The following is a 20509-nucleotide window of genomic DNA, read 5'->3' as shown; positions in this document are numbered from 1 at the left end:
CAGACCCTCTGACCATCTTTGCCCCTCAGTGTCTCTACTGATAATTCAGCCAATTCAGCCAAAATAGCTGGAACAAACATCACCAGAAGTGGAGTAATAGCCGGAGACAGAGAGAAAGAGAGAGCGAGAGAGAAGAGATCTAAACAAGAGTTTTAGGTTGAATCAGCCTTGATCTATCCCTACAGCCGATAGCAGCTTAGTTTGGACTATTATCTGATCTCGGGGGAAACAGGTGAATGAGGTGGGACTTTGGCTACAGCAGCGGGAAGTCAGAGGCTGCTATGTCCTGATGTGCTCAACCTAAAGCCATTAAGATTTGAGCTTCCGCAGTTTGAAGTTGGAAAACTGGCTTTGTGAAATAAATCAGCCTCGGGCATGTGCATTCATAGAAAAGAATTTGCACATTTGTATTTGCGAAAGGGTGAGCTGAATACAAATAATAATCTAATAAATTAGATATGTTTTATTTAAAAAAAAGCCATTAAAAAATTAAGCATCCTTTTCCTTCCAGTTCAGATAGGTTGGTTTTGTACTTCCAAAAGACGATCTCCCAGAAAGTATGGGGCTATCAGGCGTTTTAACAAATAAAAGTCTGGCAATTTTGTGTTTCTGTCAATAGCAGAGCCTCCCGTGTCTCCTACCATGGAGTCGCTGTTTTACCATCAGATCAACCTGGGGTTGGATTCACTCTTGTGTTCACATCATGGGAGGTTCATCATAAATCCTTTTAAGTCTGTGCAGTGTTTCCCTAAGATGTCGGTGTCACATCATCAGTGTGCCCAATGTTGACTTTCTGATATATAATAATTGTTTGCTAATAAATTTCAAATGCTCCATTTTTGCACTTTTCATTCCAATAATATATTGAACTTGTTGGAGAGTCGTCACAAATGTTTACCGCTTTGAAAGCTTTTTATAGTGAGTTTGACTGCATCAGTCAAATCATCTCACGTTACTTTTCGCATGACTGAATTCCAAATTAGCTCAAGATTCAAACAGTCGAAGAAAGAGCATCTGCTTAGCACAGGATAAGATTATGTAATGTTATCATTGTGCCATAATACAATGTCACATGGGTAAATTTGTTTTGCAGCAGCACCTATGTACAATGAATGTGGTGTCTCAGAGTTACAACACTCATGCTGCTGAATTTTATGACATACGTAAAAACATGAGACAGACTGGTATGGCTGGAGATCGCATTATGTATGCCTCAGTCACTACTATTTACCTAAGGCGTCTTATTCTCCTACATCAATGATATGTGTTGAGGTCTGAGGTCAGGTACCTGCCTGCCTGACACTAATTGTTACTAATTATTTAAATGGGACCGCCACAAAAATGCACATAGAATCACACTTTGAAGGCTGAATGCATACTCAAGAAATAATTATAATAATTAGTTGTCATAATTAATATGTATACATGAAATATGCTGCAAATTAATTGCATTATATGGTCAAAATCAATTTCTTCAAACAATGCATCGACATAAATCTGTTCTTTAACACAACTCTGCTGGTCCACTAGTGCAGTGAAAACCACCTGGGCTCTCATTTATAAAACATTGTGTAGAATCCATACTAAGAGTTTCCATATACCTAGAAATCAAAAATGGCGTACGGCAAAAATAAATTGCGATTTGTAAAAGCATGTGCATGCACACCAGTACGCAATTTTCCTTTGTAGATCACAGCTGTACCTGAACATTTGCGAACCTGGTTCTGCCCTCTACACGCCCAGATTCAACCATAAACGGTGAATGCAAATGCTCATCAATGTTAATGTTAAATTAAAATGGGTCAACTGATCGTTTTTTTTTTTTTTTTTTATCACGGTGAAATGTCAACCACGGAGAGAAAAAAAAATTCTCACAGAAACTGTGAGAAAAATTCACAGAGAGGAGTCTGTTAAATGTGTAAATCAGAGGTAAAGGCACAGATGCTGTCCACATTAAAAGAACTTGTTAAAAACTAAACTAAATTATTGGGCTCCATGTTGACATTGTGAGGCTGCAATCTTCCCTCGTAATCTCCCAACACTTCCAATGCATCCACCGTGCAGCATTACGCACCATTGTGTTTGACTGTGTACAACAGTTAAAGTAATTGCTTCACATCTTGTCCCAATAATCTGTTAATCGGCGGAACACGTCACACTGGTGATCATTGCGGAGTGGAATGTGATGGTAGAAAACCCAGATGACTTTTATTCACAATTTAAGTTGGCTCATGGGCGTTTTTTATTTAATTGAGAGGTCCCTCTGAAGACGTTTCAACACCTATCCAGGAGTAAGTCTGGATTTAAGTCGCTTCAGTTTACTGTTGCGATGACCCGGATAACTGAGAATTTGCACAGACAATCCTCATGCAGTTTGGCAACGATTCACCACTTCCCCATATGTGTTGCCAATTTCCCCAGTCTCCAAAATGATCATGCATATGGGTGAGAGATGCAGTGAGGACCAAACATTTTCCCATCAAGTTTTTTATAGACCCCATCTTTTTAGTGGAAATGACATGTGCAAGTGTCAGGCCCTGTTTTGTGCGTACCAAGCTTTATAAATGAGACGCCAGGGGCTTAACCCACTTTGTGTTGATGATGGTGGACTTTTAGAGTCATCTGCCACACTGCCTCCCCTCACCATACTTAATAACGCTGGGGCTGCTGTGGACCACTTCCAGTTCCTAGGAACCAGCCTGACTCAGGACCTGAGCTGGTGGTCACACCTAAAGAGAAGAAGGCCCAGCAGAGGCTTTGCTTCCTGCGGCAACTCAAGAAGTGCAACATTCCACCGCAGCTGCTGGTCATCTTATACGCTGCCATTATTCACTCTGTTTTCCACATCCATTGCTGTGTGGTTTGGCTCAGGCACGAATCATGACAGGCTTCAGACTGCAACAAACAATCAGGTCAACGTAGGGAATCATCCGGGCTGAACTCTCCTCCATCCAGTACTTGTCCAGGTTTAGGGTCAGGAAAGGGACAGCTAACTTCTTCGGAGACCCCACACATCCCGGACACAAACTGTTTACACCTTCACTTTCAGGTCGGCGCTACAGGGTGCTATTTGTAAAAAAAAAAAAAACAGCCGCCATAGAAACAGTCTCTGCCCCCAGGCTGTACCTCTGGTGAACATTTAACTGTGAGGGTTTCCAGCTACCGTGCTGAGAATCAACGCTGTGCATTTTTTAATTAATTCAGACTATAAATATATGAATATTTACATAAAAATATTTATATATTTCCCAATACGTTTTATCTATTTATACTTAGAATACCTATACCGAGAGCAAAGTGGAACCAAAGTCACATTCCTTATGTGTGCAGGGCATCTTCAAGTTCAGTACAACTGCATTTAAAGAGTTTTTGTTTTGGCAACGTGTAAGCCTTTTGGACAGCCTTCTGGAAAGGGGCTCAGCCAGACATCCCATTTAATCATTATTATACTGATTTGACCCTCGCTTCAGGAAAACAGCTCGCTCCTTCGAATTATCCCAGAGATAAAGTCTTTAAAGACAGAATCAATCAGTTAGCTCAGGATTGTTGGAAGGCCTTCCGAAAAAGATCCAAAAAACAAAAACATCCCTGCAGCATATTGGCTGCTGAGACTTACACCAGGAGACAGTGCTATATGAGTGCTAAAATATGGAAATCAGTTATGCAGCTCAAGAGATTATCAAAGGGCAGACTGAAAGAACAGAAGCGAGGAAGGGAGGTGGAACAGAGGGGATATCTGTGCCTTTAGGCTCTGGCTGAAAGGATGATACCCTGATGGAGAGATAAGAGAAAGGGGGAATAATAGGAGAAAGAGGACGTTGGAAACAGAAGTTGATGGAAGAGTGAAAGAGAGGCTGAAAATGATACGGCGCTGGTTGTCTCGGGACAGAGAGGAGTTCAAGCACCGGTAGATTTAGAGATAAGGAGATAGCGATTGAGGTAAGCGTTTGAATGCGGGGTAGGTAGAGGAAGTATGGATGTCTGTTCTTGTTGATGGCCCGTCAAATGATGTGTATTCTGATCCTCAAACTCGGTGAGATATCATCAACCTTGCGTGAACTCGCAGCACAGAGGGGGAAAGAGAGGAGCGAAGGCTGGCCGGGGAGAAGTGAGATGCCCCCGAGGGGGCTTGGTGTCACAAACTGTTAGTTAGAGAAATGGAAATGAAATAAATGAAGGGGCCCACTGAGGGAGAGCCACTTGCATATGCACAAGTACACCCTAATAGGCAAACATGCTGCTCTTAGAAAAACATAAACACGCCAGCTGAGGGGGAAAGCCTCAGATGAGGACTTGTAGCAGTTTAATGGTTGAATTATCAGGATTATTTTTTTCTGAGGCATGAAGGACCGCGCCCCTTCGGCGCTGCGATTAAAGTATGACAAACCCAGCTGGGACCAGACTGAAAAAGTTGCTGGGAGCATGTTACGCTTGTCTGGGAGGGCTCGTCTCGGCTCCACCACCACGACCCCACGCTGAGCTCCACAGAGCAGTGTCACATCGCACAAACGTTTCCCTAAAGCCGGGTTCATATCGGACAGACCCTTCTCCTAAAGCTACATCCATCCGCTTCACCCGGCTGCCCACGCCGTGTCACCCGTTGCGTGCTCAGCCACCTCGTGGGGATCCCTCCAACAAACGCAGTCCTGCTCCTTTGCTTTGGAGTTAAACGTGGTGGGGAGACGGGCGTGGCTGAGCCGAGCCGGACCAGACGGCGGGCCGGATCAAGCCACTTGTAGCTGGCAGTGCTCAGCTCTCTCAGGACCTCTTCATCAAGCGAGCCAAGGCAAAAACAATAGGCCTGAGCCGGGAGGGAGACGCCGCAGGGAGAGACAAAGGAAAGAGAGATGGAGAGTAACACAAGATGATAAGTGAGCATCAAGCCTTTGTATATCTCTTTCGGACTCTTTTATAGAGACACATGAAAAGACGCGATTCAATGAGCAAGTGGAACCTACTCCACCTTGAGGTTTGCTGTCAGGGCTTTGTGGCGCTCCATCACGAGCCAGTGGAATGAGCCTAAAGGGAAAGCAGGGGAGAGAAAGAGGTGGAGGAAAATAAACAAGCAACAAGGGAGAGACCCGTGGAGGGAGCTGAATCGATGTTTTCATTCTTGAATGCAGAAAAGTGTCCATTAACGGCATCAGGACCGAGCAGTTATTGGATCATTGCTCTAACACACTGTCACTGAGTGTCCTTTTGGGCTGCTTGTAAAAAAAAAAACAGGACTGGGCTCTTTGATCTCCACCAAAAGCAAGGGAACCTGGGAGTCGAGCTGTTCTTTGGATGTTACTCTTTTGTTTATTTCACCTTCAGAAAGCAAGTACATTTCTCCAGCTTCCTTTGTTCTCGATGTGTCATTTTATTTTAACCTAAAAAAGGGACTTGGGGGGAACAAAACACTTTTAGTGAAACGGTGAAACCTTTGATTTCGCTATCAAAAATGAAAATGCGACATTGTGTCAAAATAATCACCGATTAAGAGAAAAACCCAAACCGTTCTGTAATATTTTTCTGTAAGCCAGAACATATTGTACTGTGATTAATCCATGTTCATTTACATTAAGGTTCATAAAGCAATCAGTTTCTAAAATAATATCTTAGGGAATTATTTCCCTTCCCATTAAGGTATTGCATTTAACAATGAATTTTTCTTTAAATTCTTAGGAATAGGATTTCTTTAGAACCAGTCCAAAAATGTACACTTAAACTAATGCTTAAAAGAAAGCGTTTGTCAGTTATTGTTTCATAAATGCCTGCCTGGTGAGGTGTGGTATTGTAGAACAATGAATTGTACTATAACATAATTCAGGAAGGAGTGAATCAGCACACTGGCATTCTCAAACAGCAAGCTGCAACACACATACTTGTTTTGTGCTCTTAAACTAAGCTAATAACATTCAACTAAACTAAGTAAAAATGTAAAGAATAAGGAAAATGGAAGGGATCGGAATAAAAATGACACCAGTATCCAGTAAAAGGATGCAGTGATAAAACAGTTCATTGCGAATGTGGATCTTTAAGAACCAAGGTTTGTTTTAGAGCTACTGGCATCGAGGCCAAATTCCGGTCGGTTTAAAAGCTGACAGAGAACATAATTTGCTAGGCGAGTTTACAAGGCAAGGCAGAGGGGAAAATACTATTGATAACTGCATACTTCTCATGCACACTCTTAACTATCAGGCATGTTTTATTGCACAGTACTGCACATCAGGTTTAAGAACATTGATTCACCACAATCATAGAAGCTTCAAGTGATTCATCCAACACAACGGATCGTCTTTAGGTGGGACTGAAGTTCAGAACTCAGTGCGAGTACCACCAGGTGCTGCTGTGCTGTTTAGTGACCCCTTTAATGTCCAGGTGTACCTTCAAGCACAATTTATAGAAATATTAAGGTGTATAAATGCACCGTACTATGGCCAATCGCAGCACGAATAGGGCAAGCAGAACCAATGCTGGATTTAGCATTAGCGTTAGCAGCTGGGGTAACAGAGACACAACCAAGCATGTTTTATAAGGACCATATGACATTCTTTACACAGGTTAGTGAGAGGATACAAAGGGAACCCAACAATAAAATGGAACAAGCTCATGTTCCCAGAGTATCAGTGCTCAAACCACACAAGTTTGAATCAAAGCCTGAGCTTCGAAACGGTTTACGCATCAAAACAAAGCAAAACACGATGAAATAAACAATATCTAATTTCCTCTGCCGAGACCCAAGGGCTTACTGTGAACCGTTCTGATAAATTGGAAACAGCTTGGAGTTCAGCAGGTCAGAGGAACAGTGAAGACGTGGAGGCCGCCAGGGTATATAAGGAAAGTCGCTTCACAATGGGGTACCGCGCGCGAGCTATTTTTAGAAACGTAACGTCACGATGACGTCACATCACGTGGTACGCAGTGGGGCAAACTCCGGAAACCCGCCGCTGTTTTGCTTTAAAAGAGACGCGCATTAGCCTAGGTTTTACTCGGTAAAACGACTGCTTTTTCCAAATCTAAGACCGTGGTTTTTAAACATTGTTGCTATGGAACGTGCAACAGCGACTCGAGGTACGCTGATCGGCTGTATATGAAGGATGTTTTTTTCATTACTTTCCCGAAATTCAAGACTGACAAGGAGAAATGTGTGCGCTGGGTACACCGGGGCGGTCGGCCTACATATGTAGCAAGCATTTTGTCGGAGGAAAGGGCACAACCGAAGAACATCCTGACCCAATTCCAGCGACATCAAGTAGTGAACTGGTAAGAGTATTTTGGTGGCCGACATGTTAATAAAGTAGCGCCTGCTACCATGACAGCATATAGGCTATCATGGTAGCAGGCGCTAACATGATAGCCTGCTACCAGGATAGCTTACTCAAAAACATTTCAAATAAGACAAACATTAAACATATACCCATTCCTGGACGGTGATTACAAACAGAAAAAAAAACGGCCGATGACGCCATGACCGCGCAGGAAAAAAAAATAAAGCTTACCGTTCATCAACTCGGCCCGTTTTCCAGTCTTTTTAAGCCCTCGACACTCAAGCCATCGTTTGAGCTGAAGGTTGGTGTGTTCTTCGACAGTGCGACCAGTAAACCGTCTGCCTGGGACATCGTCTTGGGAAAGTTTAATGGCTGCAAAGTCGGTCATATCGCTGGTTCTGTTGCGCTTGTAATAGCTGGGTACTCCGTGCATTCTCTCCTGTGTGCCCTACCTAAGAGGCAAAAGGGGCGTTGCTCTTGAGACGGTGACGTCACGTGCGCGGTACCCCATTAGAGACAACCCATCTGTTTTTGGGGAATCTTTGGCTGGGATACGTTCTGCAGGAGCTCTGACAGCCGGTTTCAGGTGTGGTCAACGGAAACGGAAACAGCAGACGGTACTTTACGCCGGATCCAACATTTCTTTGAAATGGCCAGCACGATTACATTGAAAGGTCAAGTTTAAGGCGTTCTTGTGAACTGCAATGTAATGCTTGCTAAAATCCCTGCATTTGAATAGCATAAGAAGAAGAGTGACGTTTCGTTTAAAAATCCCCTTTTAAATTCAAAGAATTGAATCATCTTTGCCAGGTTTAAACAGAAGCTATTATTTTCATCACATTACCTGTTGCTACAGAGCCCAGCTGTATTTAAATAATCCATCCATCAGCGTGGCGTCAGGCTTGCACAACAGTGTCTCGAAATTGATGGCAGCATTTTGAAATGTGACATTGATCATAATGTAGCCTGACATTTGACTGCTGATGCAAGTCTTCTGTACAGGCAAAACGAGAAAGTGAAACATTGTGCTGCTGTTATAGAGATTATAATAAAACAGCAGAATTTTATCCACAGACCAAGATCAGTGCAGAACAAGTTGTATTTTAAATTTCACTTTTTGTAATTTGTTCAGTGTTTTGTTTTTTTTCCATGATGTTTTTCTGTATGTCTCGGATTTATTAGCAATTATACAGCTGAAATCCAGTTACTTCTTCAAAGAAAACATGTACACTATATAATATTAAATTCCTGGTGTTATTGTATAGGTTGTGGATTATTTAAAAAAAGTTTTTTTTTTTTTTTACCGAATAGTAATTGTACATCTGTATCAGGCAACTTGAGTACTGATTGCACCTAAAACAAAAGACTTGATCTTCGATCCATTCCTTTTATATTTGTTGAATCATCGTTGATTATTAGCTCAAGTTAACCATTTGAAATTATGCATGACCGTTTACGAAAACTAAGTTTTAAAGCAACAAGCTTTTATGGAAAAATAGGAGCAGATAATAAAACCTTTGCTAAGTTTGATACCTATCAGATCTGAAATAAAATTGCATATAATTAATATTATCAGAGATCTGCCCTGTCATGTTCTTTATTTGAATTTTTGAGGAATGGGATTTGTTTAACCCTCCATCTCTTCATAAAGCAATTTTAAAGATGTTCTCCAACTGAATAAATCAAGGAAAGCCTTTCTGAAACTCTTAGAGTATGTCATATTCTTATTTTCATGTTATATGTTTGTTTGCGTCTGAACCAAAAAACGTTTGGCCCAATCACGTTGCAGTATTGGGGGTTAAGGGGGGACATACCGATGCGACAAAAGCAACAGCGGCCTACATAAACATGGCAGCGCAAGAGAACGCATGTGTAGCTGCTGCTATCACATCTGTTTTGTAAGAATCCATGATTTCTTCTTTAAACAGCAAGAGTGCCTTGACTAGCGTACCTTCTGGTGGTTTATCATGACATCTGCTGCTTATGTTTTAATTTGATATAGTGATTGGCTAAAACCAACCTTTGGTAGGCGGGCACTAGGTGCCGCTTCACCCAATCAGCTGAGAGACTTCTGCTGATATTCCCTCCTTTCACCAAACGGATTCAAATGGAGCAGTCCCAGACTGATAATGTGCTACATATTATTAATCTGACTGGCCAGGTTAGGAAATCCCTGGATCCACGGCTGTTTCACAGTCTTACAGTGACACGTATTCCAAAGACTGCATGGGAGGGATCAATCACTCCTGCTGGGGTGTGTCCTTGCTGACCCATTTAAGCTGATGCAAACCAAGAGTCTGAGGCCCTCGCTTCCGGATTTTACCCTTCCTGCATCGTGTTTATGTATGATGGTCCAGTACTGAAGCTGTATCATTCCTCTGGCTTGTTAGATTAAATATGTTAAAGTGTAGTTTCTGTTTCTTACTAAAGACGTCTACAATAAAAGATGAACGCTTTTACAGGGTGACGAATCTGGGAGGACTGCAACTGGATGCAGTTAATTCTTTACAGGACTTGTTCTGTGTCACACAACACAGTCATTCCTTCCCTACTATCTTTTTGCTGTTCTGCTGCATTCAAGTCATGTACAGGTACATTGAAAAAAAAAATGTATACTTGATTTCATGGCAGCCTTCACCGTGATTGTGTTTTTTGTAATATTCAAATTTTGTGACACGCTGAATTAGTTTTTTTTGTTTGTTTGTTTTTTTTATCTACAATCATAATCTTAAAAATCATAAGAAATAAAGGATTCAAATATTCACTCTATGGGTTATGAATCTACATAATAAATTAGTTTTACTTTCAGAATTGGGAAACAAAAAGTATTGAACTGTACCTGTATCCGGAGCAACATGCTGGATAGCTCACTGCCTCTCCTGATCGCTTTTGTCACTTTCTGCACATAGATCAAGGTCCACTGAACTTTCCTGGGGTTTTAAAAGCCCTAACTCTGTTCCATGATCGTTACAGCTTGACCATGGCCAATTATCAATACCCAATTTCATTGTGAAGGCATTAATGGCACTCATCCAACATAATTTTTTTTTCCTGGCTACTTTCCAAGCTTTACTACTAAGCTACTGCAGCAGGTTACAACATCATTCAAAGTTTCCTATTAAATGTGGGAGGTTTCTGCAGCTGCACCATCAGTTTCAGCCCAGAGTTGGTCTGTTTGAGTGAGTCTAGTCAGAGGGAATCCCGCACAAGAAAAAACTAAATCAGTTTGTTTCTCATGTGCTTCAGCGCATTTGGTTTGAGCCAGAGAAGAGACTTTGTGATCAGCTGCCATGGGACTAGAAGCTTTGCATTAAACATATTCATTTCCACATGGGATTCATGCTGCCAGTCCAGTGTGGATGTGACCTTGTTGCCTTGGCATGAGGCTCGGGTCACCTTTCCTTTAAATTCTCTATTAACAAAGCCAGGGCAGACGTATCCAGGCCACACGTTATGTTCTACGACTAGTGCTACCAGGGCCCACATATCCCCCCCCCCCCCCACTTTGGAAATATGAATCATTTTCTAAAACAATTGTGGACCTTTCCCCACTACTACAACTATATCACTGCAGAAACCTCCGTGGACCTCCATATCCACATTCTGGCTGATTTTTATAGTTCTGGTTTGGTTTTAGTCCGACATAAAAGAAGACTCACGCCAATAAAAACATTGCGATCTGTTTTCTAAACCCATATTTAGTGACAAAAGTGTCACTGCTACATTTAGTCCCGTTGGCTAATGGTTGTGTTTTGGCAGACTTTCACTGTGCTGTTTCTGTGTACAGGAGAGTTTGTTCAAAATTCCACAGTTGGCACTCTGACATAAAGCAAAATCCTGTTTTCTGATAGGTTTGCTCCTCCCTAGAAGTCAATCTTATGTTTTTACTTAAATTAAATCTGCTGCGCTCTCATTTAATCAGGCATGTTGATTACGACTAATTTGATGTTGTGAAAGGGAGAAGTAGATGGAGGAGGGGTTTTGTTGTATATATTATTAGTAAGTCATTGCGGGGGATTACAGTGTTTTCAGAGAACATTTCTGTTTTACATTACTTCATTAGGCTCCGTCAGATAACCTTTCATTTCCCATTAATAGTTTTCATTTAATCCCTGCCCACGCCTAAGCTGCTGTTTGCGACGTATGGCATGATGAGAAAAGCCTGCAGAGCGGCAGCTCCTCTACAAGTGGAGGTCCTGGTGATTAGGGAGCAAACTACAAGAGGCCTGGAACAGCTGCTGAAACAACGTGCTGCTGAACAGGATTTGTTAACTTGGCTAATTTATTTCTTTTTTGACAGAGTTAGTTTGTTGTCTTGTATTTTCTAAACTGCACTTTTACTAGACTTATTTATTCCCTTCTCCGCCCGCTCAGCTCAAAATCCCCACAGGCAGCTTTACTCAGGTGTTAAAGCAGGGTTTTTTTCTCACCTTTCACAGCTACATGCCCAACTGCCCTTTGGCAAGACTGAACCCTCAGTTTCTCCCAGGGCAGACGAGCGCCCTGCTCAGCAGCTTGAGTCTGAGTTTGAGGAACATGCAAAGCCCTGGAAGGCGCCACTTAGATAGAGGTTTCCTTTGTGGGAAGCAAATAATGAGTGTTTCCCACTTAATGGCAGACTATTAAAGTGTCATGAAAATGTTTGCTCATCCCAATGATGAAGGTTTTTATTTAAACAGGCAAACACTCGATCATCTTTGAAAGCGTTTTTTGTTGATTAACACTTTAGATTTCTTCATATTAGCGTAACTGTTTTCAGATTTGGTGTCAGTGATAAGAATTTGTCTTTCTTATACATTTGGTATTTTCTGTTTGATGTTTCTTTTATTTTTTTTTATTTTTTTTTTTTTGCTTTTGACATGGAAGGAAGCAAGAAAATGAAGGTAAACAGAACTCTCTAAAGCCTTTACTGATTTTTGAAAGGCGTTAGAAGCTATCAAAGAAAAAGGCGAACTAATAGGTGGACTATAACAGAGATAATCAGTCCTGCTTTTAGAACTGTATGGACTGAATAAAGGGCTGTGGGTAGATGAACCAAGGACAGCTTTACTTGCACAACCTCACACATACTTAATGCAAATGTTTAACAGCACTGCCTGTAAGGCATGGTGGTGTCGGTGTTTGGATAATGTCTTTGCCCCATCAATTTGCTGCTCTGTAAAATATTATTCCTGGGTCCTATTGTGAAGCATTAACAAAAATAGGCCTTCCAACAAGAATTGAATCTTAAAGATTCAAGCCATGATTGCTAAATTAGGCGAGCTGCCTACACAAACCTATATGTACCTGAACGAATCATTGCTGGTTCCCTGAATCACTCCTGTCTTTATTATTCATTCTCCAATAAATAATTGAAACTTTTCCATGTAATTGGTCTTAAAGTACATTGCATGTATAACATTAGTATGTGCACCGTGAAAATCAAATGTTTCCTTTCCTAAATGGGCCCAAGCAAGCATTTTTAAAGAGCCCCTTAGCTTATTGTATGACTTTAATAAGTGTCGACCATTTACTGTACAGAATTAGGACTACATGCTCGGGCTCAAGGGACTTAATAGATGCATACAGTCATGAACTTTTTCCAATTCTATGGTTGTTTCATAGTTGTATCAAGATGTAGGTCAATTTGATAGAAACAAGTACAGTACCAAGCAGTTAAACCATCCACTTGTTGTTTTCTTGTGTGGCAGATATTAAAGATCCCACATGTTATAATAGTAGAGTTCTGTGGCGTCTCTGCATTTGGGGCCAGTGGGGACAGGCCCCACCAGAGGGCGCCGTGGGGCTTTATGTTCGCAATAATCAGTGGACATGATCATTCTTTATAGAGTAATATTGTACAAAAGAAATATTCCCTTAACAATAAAATTCTGTGATATACATTTGTGTCTATATATATGTGCCCACCAATCGCAGTGCGCATGCCCAACACGCTCGCAGTAGACAGCCGTGGGGCACACAGTCTACGGCCCCAAGCTCGGATCGTCCAATCAGAGTCCTCAAATTGCACACGTTACATTTGCGTTCTGCCAGATAGTGTGCGACCATCAAGGCAAGGAAAATTGATTTGCATAGCACATTTCAGTACAAGGACAATGCAAAGTGCTCTACATGAATAAATCATAGGAAAATAAAAACAAGTAAAATAAAACATGGGAAAATGGAAACTAAACGCAAATATTATTCTAGTGTTGGTTGTCCTTGCTGGCTAGTTGAAGGCTTGATGTGAATATTTCTGTTTATTAAATCAACATTGAGTGAGCCTTTATTTGTAATTTTATGTATAAAATGAAACTACATTTAGGTTATATAAAACGATATTTAGTCAGGTTGTATGTGTCACAAAAAATGTGTTGCTGCTAATAAGTGTTGAGCTTTTGTGCCCCACTTAACTTATCATGACAGAGACGCCGCTGGTAGAGTTATGGTCTTGAGTTATGGTCTTGTTGGTCATTTTTCTTTATTTGTCAGCTGTGGGAAAAATGTAATTAGATTAATAATAATCTTCTTTCTTTATAGTTGAAGCTTTGTACATTCCCATAAAATGTGTCCTCCATACTTAACCCATCCCTTAGGGAGCAGCAGGCTGCCACTGTGATGCACCCGTGGAGCATTCTGGGGCTTGCTCAGGGACCCAGAATGGCATTTTGTGGGATTCAAACCGGGGACCTTGCAAGGTGCTTTAACGCCTGGGCCACATACCCACCAAACTTAAAAATTTGTAGGCAATAAAATGCTTTACCTGTGGTATTAAATAAATAAATATTACCTGAAACACGTTGATTAAGCCAATACTTCAAAGCAGAATTTCCTTCAGTTGACTTAAGCTCAAGCTTAAAATGTTTGAGCATTAAATCCTCCATATTCACAAGTTAGCTGAGAATACAGTCCTTTACATGTAAGACATGGTGAAAGAACATGCAATTTTTATTAAATCACTGGATTTCATTTGTTGTAATGCTAATCTACTTTGTATATCAGGAGTGAGAGCAGATTCTGTCAGGCAAAATTTGTCTCTACACAAAAAGAGAAGAAGCTGTTCCATGTTTAAAAAAAAAACACTTCAGGGTACTGTCAAGTCCAGTTAACTCAGTTTATCCATAGACCAAAGATAAAAATAACATGAGTACAGTATACACTGATTTTGATTTTAACAAGTTTTACAATCTTTGTCATGTTACAACCATCACATTCATCTGTGTTTTATTGGGATTTCACAAGAATGTCCAACAGAAACTAGTACATAGTTATGACATGAAAAGAATCTGTTTTCATAATCTTTAACAAATAAAAATCAGTAAAACACGCTGTGTTTTTCTATTCTGTTCCCATTGTGGAGACACTTTTTCATGTGATTCCATCTGTATGTGTTTTGGGGTATTTCTCTACCAGCCTGGCACATGAAGGACAGAAATATTTTTTGCTCTGTCTTGTTTGCAGACTGGCTCAGATTCAGTCAGGTCGAACGGAGAACATCCATGTACCTCCAGTCTTGCCGCATATTCGGAACTGGATTATCTGATTTATATCATTCCACCACTGTATCTTTGCTGTCTTTGTCCTTCTTGAAGGTGGACCTCCATCCCAGGTCTCATGTTCTTCCTCTAAGATCGCTCTCTATTTAGCTGCATTGATCTTCCACTGCGGAAGAGAGGCATCCCTACAGCGTGATACTCCCCTTGCCATGTTTAATGACGGCGATGGTATGCAAATAGCATTGTGCATAAAGCCAAACCCTTGCTTTAAGTATTTTTGCTGTGTCATCTATACGACTCATGGGACTAAAAATGCAAGATTCTCCAACCGGAGCTGTCCTCTCAGTCTAGGTTGATGACGATGCCTTGGTAGGTTTGGAGTTGTTTCATACTCAATTTATGTATAATCTGTGAGAGGTTCACAGCCTTAGAGACCGTTCTATAGCCTAACTCTTCTTTAGACTTGTCTGCTGGGTTCCTTGGTCTTCGGGTGTTATTTGTTCACTAATGTTCTCTAACAAAGCTCTGAGGCCGTAGCAGAGCCGCTGGATGTGACGCTGACTTTAAATGGAAAGGACTTCTATCTGGTTGCAAGGTGACTTTTGAGAGAAATTGGCTGCGTTGTGTTTCATTTAGGGGCGTCAGAGTAGAGGGGTCGAATAGAAAAGCCCGGCCCGCTTTACATTTGTCAATTTGTGCGTGGAAAATTTGTCAAATTAAAACAGCAACGGAGGACATTATGAGCAGATGCAAGGCGTGACGTGTCGGGGGGGTTGTTGTAGCGTTGTCGCTTCAGACCTGTTTTCCAGTGCTAACCGTCTAGACAAGCCACCTACACTGTGAGCAGACTTTTGTGCTCACTGGGGTGGGGTTTTGTTGCTTTCAGCGCTCCATCCACCAGCCCCTCTTGCCCCCCCACCCCACCCCCCAACTGTGCAGCCTTAATTGCGTTCTGCAGGGAGTGATGAGCTTGGACACCAGACACTAAACATTAGCTATTCATAACTCCATAGCACCGTATTAAAAATCTGTTCAACTTGGCTGACTGAAATGCAGGTTTCTGCAGGGTTAGTCAGAGAATCACAGGCGTCTGTTGAAGGCTGCAATTTTCCCGGACACCAGTGAAACAACCCCTATTATACAACACATTAATGGTCCAAGCCTGTCAGGTTTTGCGCATAGGCAGGCATAATTGAAATCCCAGGCTTTTTAAAGTCCTTTTAATTCTCTCAGAAAATGTCCCTCTCATGCCCAGCTCATTATGGGCTGCATCACAGACAATATGTGGATATTAGCGGATGACCCGTGTGACATTAAGTCGAAGTTCTGCAGGAGAAATTGAAAGGATTTGACGGTTATAGAAAGCGTTTGTGTACAGAAACAGCTCTTAGTTGAGCTGTTTTGTTTTTCTTGCCCACATCCTAAATGATGGCCCTTTCAGATGCTTATAAAGAAAAAAAAAAAAAAAAAAGATTGATCATGCTCTCGCTCGCAACAATGAGAAGCTGATCCGCTCCTTTTTCCCAATAATGCGTCCCCCGGAAATTAGTTAGTGCCGCTTCAAAATACATAGCTCGTGGTTTGCAGGGAGTGAAAGAAGATTTGAAGCCCAACAAAGTCAAATCTATATGGAGCCACACACACAAAAAAAAATCAATGCTTCCTGTTCATTTGTTTGCCTGACGAAAGCATTAAAAGACCAACGATGACACAGGACTTAATTTTTTAGAACAAATACAACACTTGCATGAATTTGTGCCAGATGAGAGAATACAGGTGGAACAGTCATCGAAACAAATTCACCAAAATTTATATGCCTTGACAAGCGGTCTCTCCTCAATTTGCCCCTGTCAAACGGCAGATCTGTTTACCGCTGATAATCTTATCAGATTCGAAATTGACTCATCATCCTGTCTCCGCAAATCTCCATCTTTTTGACTCATCACCCGGAGATGTAAATGAAAGCTAATCTGAGCCATCATCCATTCGGTTTTGCAGGGCTGAAGATCCGTGAAGTGATGATCAACGTGTCGCGTCAGCAGGTGGAGGACTTTCACGGCCCGGAGGATTACTGGTGTCTGTGCGTCGCCTGGAGCCACCTGGGCACCTCCAAGAGCCGCAAGGCGAGCGTCCGGATCGCCTGTAAGCCCCGCCACGTCTCTTTGATTCTGTGCTGACCCAGCTGTGTCTGAAAAAAAAAAACACTCTGTCCTTGTCAAACACCATGATAATCAATGCTTTTAAGGTCACACATGTAACAGCACACAATTTAATGTCGCTTCCTAATGGTTCTGTATTTTGTTTTTCCTCAATGCTGAATTTTCTTTGTCTTTTCTCAGACCTGAGAAAGAACTTTGAGCAGGACCCCCAGGGCACCGAGGTGCCTCTGAACGGCATGATTGTTCTGCACTGTCGTCCCCCAGAGGGAGTGCCGGTGGCTGAGGTGAGGGCTGCTTGCACTTCAAAGAAGCATTTTACCCCGTTTTGGCTTGAGAGCAGCTGTTATCTGTCTGGTTTACTCATAGCTGTCATGAGACAATACGCTTTTGCTCTACAGCTTCAGGTCCTCGAAGACACATCTGCACCTTACATTTCAGTTCAGAGGGTTTGAAAGTTATAGGTTATAAGCCGAGTTACGTTTTTTTAAGCTTCGGTGTCCGTGATAGACATTAATTAGATAGTGGAGGGGGATTATTTGTGTGTCTGTGAATGTCGAGGTGCAATGCAAAAACTACTCATGCCTTCTTGCAATTTACCACCTTAAAATGAGAAACAGCAAAGATGTACTGGGATTTTGTGTGATAGACTAACACAGGGCGGTTTATAATTTGGGGCTTTCAAATGAAAACCTGAAAATGATGGTTTGCTTTTGTGTTCAGTCCTTCTCAGTAGATGTTTTGTACATACCTCTTTTGCTGCAATTACCGCTGTAAGTTCTTTGAAATAAATACTGTTTACTAGCTTTGGATACTAAAGACTGATATTTTTGCCTATTCTTTGCTGGAGTTCAGGTAAACTAAACGGCTATTATTAGATATGAGTCGGAGCTTCGATTGGGCCATTCTGACATAGTAGAGACGTGCTGGGAGTTAAACCAAGGAGTGGAGGCCTGGTAGTCAGAACACGGCTTGTGTCCTGGGAAGACTGCAGGTTCCCTAGTTCAAATCCCTCAGACTGCTACTCTGGGTCCCTGAGCAAGAGCCTTAGCTCCAAAATGCTCTCCGGGCGCTGCACCGTGGCAGCCCACTGCTTCCTAAGGATGGATTAAATGCAGAATATAAATTGAAACGTATGTTGCAATGACTAAAGATGACTATTATTACTGCAGGCTCTGTAAATGGGGTTGCTGTCTGTGAAGGTTTTACATAGACCAGCCAAAGAGACATTGAAGAAATTTCAAAAATACATTCTTAATTTATTACAAAAATACAAAAATTATTCAAAAATGATAAATTGGGACTCCCAAAAACTGAGGTCAATATAACAAACTACAACTCAGGTAGTAACACAAAGAACTCAAGCACAAAACTGACCTAACAAACAAGACATGATGGGGAACTTTTTTTTTTTTTTTTTTTTTTTTTTTTTTGATGGGGAACTTAAATAGTGGCTGATCAGACCACTGCTATTTCACACACAGGGGTAATTAAACACACAAGAACTTAAACAAATACTAGTCAACACATTACTAAATCTTTAAATTGAATAAATATTACTTTTGAACTAAGTAGCAAAAAGAAGAAACATTAAAGAAATGATAAAATTAAATAAACTAAAGGCCAAATTTCCCCTCCCCCTGCCAAACACATGGAACGACCCGCTAAGGAAGCTTGACAGCCATATAAGGACATCAGCTGGAGCTCATCTGTATGATGGTTTCAGCAGCAGGTCCAGAGGAAACTGGTAACTCAAAAGAAATTAATTTGTTGCATTTAACAAAAAGTACAAGAGAACTGACAAACAAAGTTAACTATATGTGTGCACTGCAAATAGTTAACTAAAGAGTCAGACTAATAAAAACAATTTTAAAGATAAGAATCTAAACTACTCAAATCAATATGTAAAGTAATATTAAGGAAGAACAGAAACCCATTACCCTTCCTGCCTCTGTGTGACAGTAGGGACAGCTGTCACACTGTCGTACTGGAAGGTAAACCTTCTTCCTAGTCTGAAGCCTTTTGGCTCCTCAAACAGTTTTCCGCTGCAAGAAAAGCCTCCCCAAAGCCTGATCCTGCCACCACTACGCTTCACCTAAGGGATGGTGTGCTCAGAGTGATTTGCAGTGTAGGTTACCAGCCACAAAGCATTTTTTTTCATGTTATCTTAAAAAGTTAGCTTTTGATGTTCTCTGAGCAAATCAACCTCTTCCACGTGTTTGCTGTGTCTCCTGCATGTTTTATATCATGCTAAAAATACAGGTTTCTTCCAACAATGGCTTTCTACCTGCCACTCTTCTATAAAGGTCAGATCGGTGGAGAGCACAGCGAGCGTAATAGTCACCTTATCAACAGATCCTCCTCCCTGAGCCGTGGATCTCTTAGTCACCTTGAGCTTCTTGCCTGACGAATGCTGTTCTCGTGCAGCCTCTCAGTTTAACCGGACGTCATGTCTTGGTAGTTTTTGCTCCATGCTCATTTGTTCTATACTTGTTCCATTTTTAGATGATGGATAAAATAGAGTGCCATAATACACTAACCTGACCCTGCTATGAAATTTCAATCTAACTTTCCCCCTGACCTGTCTGCTGTGTTCCTTGGTCCTGATGACGTTGTCTGTTAACTAATGTTCTCTGGCAAGTTTCTGAGGCCTTCACAGAGCGCCTGACATTAAATTACCTACAGCTGTTCTCCAGCCTCTGAAGGAAATTGGATGTACTAGATTCTTTATACAGGTAAAGGAGTAAAGGGAGGTGACAACTGTAGCAGAACGAATCACATTTTTATTTGTAAATTATAACAAATACCAAATATCATTTGCCTTCCGCTTCACAAATGTTTATCACTTGTGTTGCTCTGTCACATTAATTTCCAAAAATAATATTGAACATTGTATTGGTTGTAATGTGACAAAATGTATGAAAATAAGAGGAACTGTCTCTTTTTTTTTTTTTTTTCTGTCATAAAGGTGTGCATGGCAAGTACATCTATTAATTTCCCTCCCGTTCTATTATTCTAAGGACGTGTGTGTGTGTGTGCGTGATGTGCACGTGTGTGTGTGTTTCATCGTGTGAGAAAAGAAATCTGCTCTTTTTAATGTTTACTACTATGAATATAAAATGAGGCTCACGCGGACAGTCTTGTTGAGTGGTGAGTGGCGCTGCTCTCTGATGCTGTGTTCCTCCATGCAGAGGCTCAGCAGGGAAATATGTCAATATCAAAGTCCGTGTGCCCAGTCATCTGAAGCTTTCCATTTACTAAAAGACACAAGCCTGTGATCTGTACAAAGACCAAACCCCGATTCCTTAAAATTTAAAAAACGCAACATCTGAAGCAGCAAGCCTTTACATATGCTAACCACAAGGTTAATATTGTTGAATTGCTAAAACATTTTGGTAACATTAGTGTACACATGGGTTCTCACACATGTGACCTATTTTTTCATATTTAGCATCTACTATTTAAATAGAAACCTTTGGTGAACAAATTTATTTCCTATATTGCTTAGCTGAGCCTTTCGGTTCTCACTTGTTTTAAATCTGACTCTTCTAGTAATATCCTGGTGCTGATATCAGAGCCTTGCTCAACAGTCAAACAATGACTTGATTGCCAAACTTAAGTGAGG

General features: G+C 41.2%; 1 protein-coding gene across 1 annotated transcript in view; it reads left to right on the top strand.

The window, feature by feature from the left end:
• The window catches only part of LOC118556351 (netrin receptor UNC5D-like), a gene marked incomplete at its 3' end in the record, with an annotated part of 55449 nt that extends 38269 nt beyond the window's left edge, over nt 1-17180 (top strand). Inside the window, exons 3-4 of the mRNA XM_036133457.1 lie at nt 16727-16870; nt 17068-17180. Coding sequence (XP_035989350.1) covers nt 16727-16870; nt 17068-17180 — 257 coding nt within the window. The remainder of the gene's footprint in view (nt 1-16726; nt 16871-17067) is intronic.
• Nucleotides 17181-20509: the final 3329 nt, after the last annotated feature.

Source organism: Fundulus heteroclitus, unplaced genomic scaffold (genome assembly GCF_011125445.2).
Source record: "Fundulus heteroclitus isolate FHET01 unplaced genomic scaffold, MU-UCD_Fhet_4.1 scaffold_629, whole genome shotgun sequence".
Taxonomy (NCBI): Eukaryota; Metazoa; Chordata; class Actinopteri; order Cyprinodontiformes; family Fundulidae; genus Fundulus; species Fundulus heteroclitus.
This window is presented reverse-complemented; position numbering and strand designations above follow the sequence as displayed.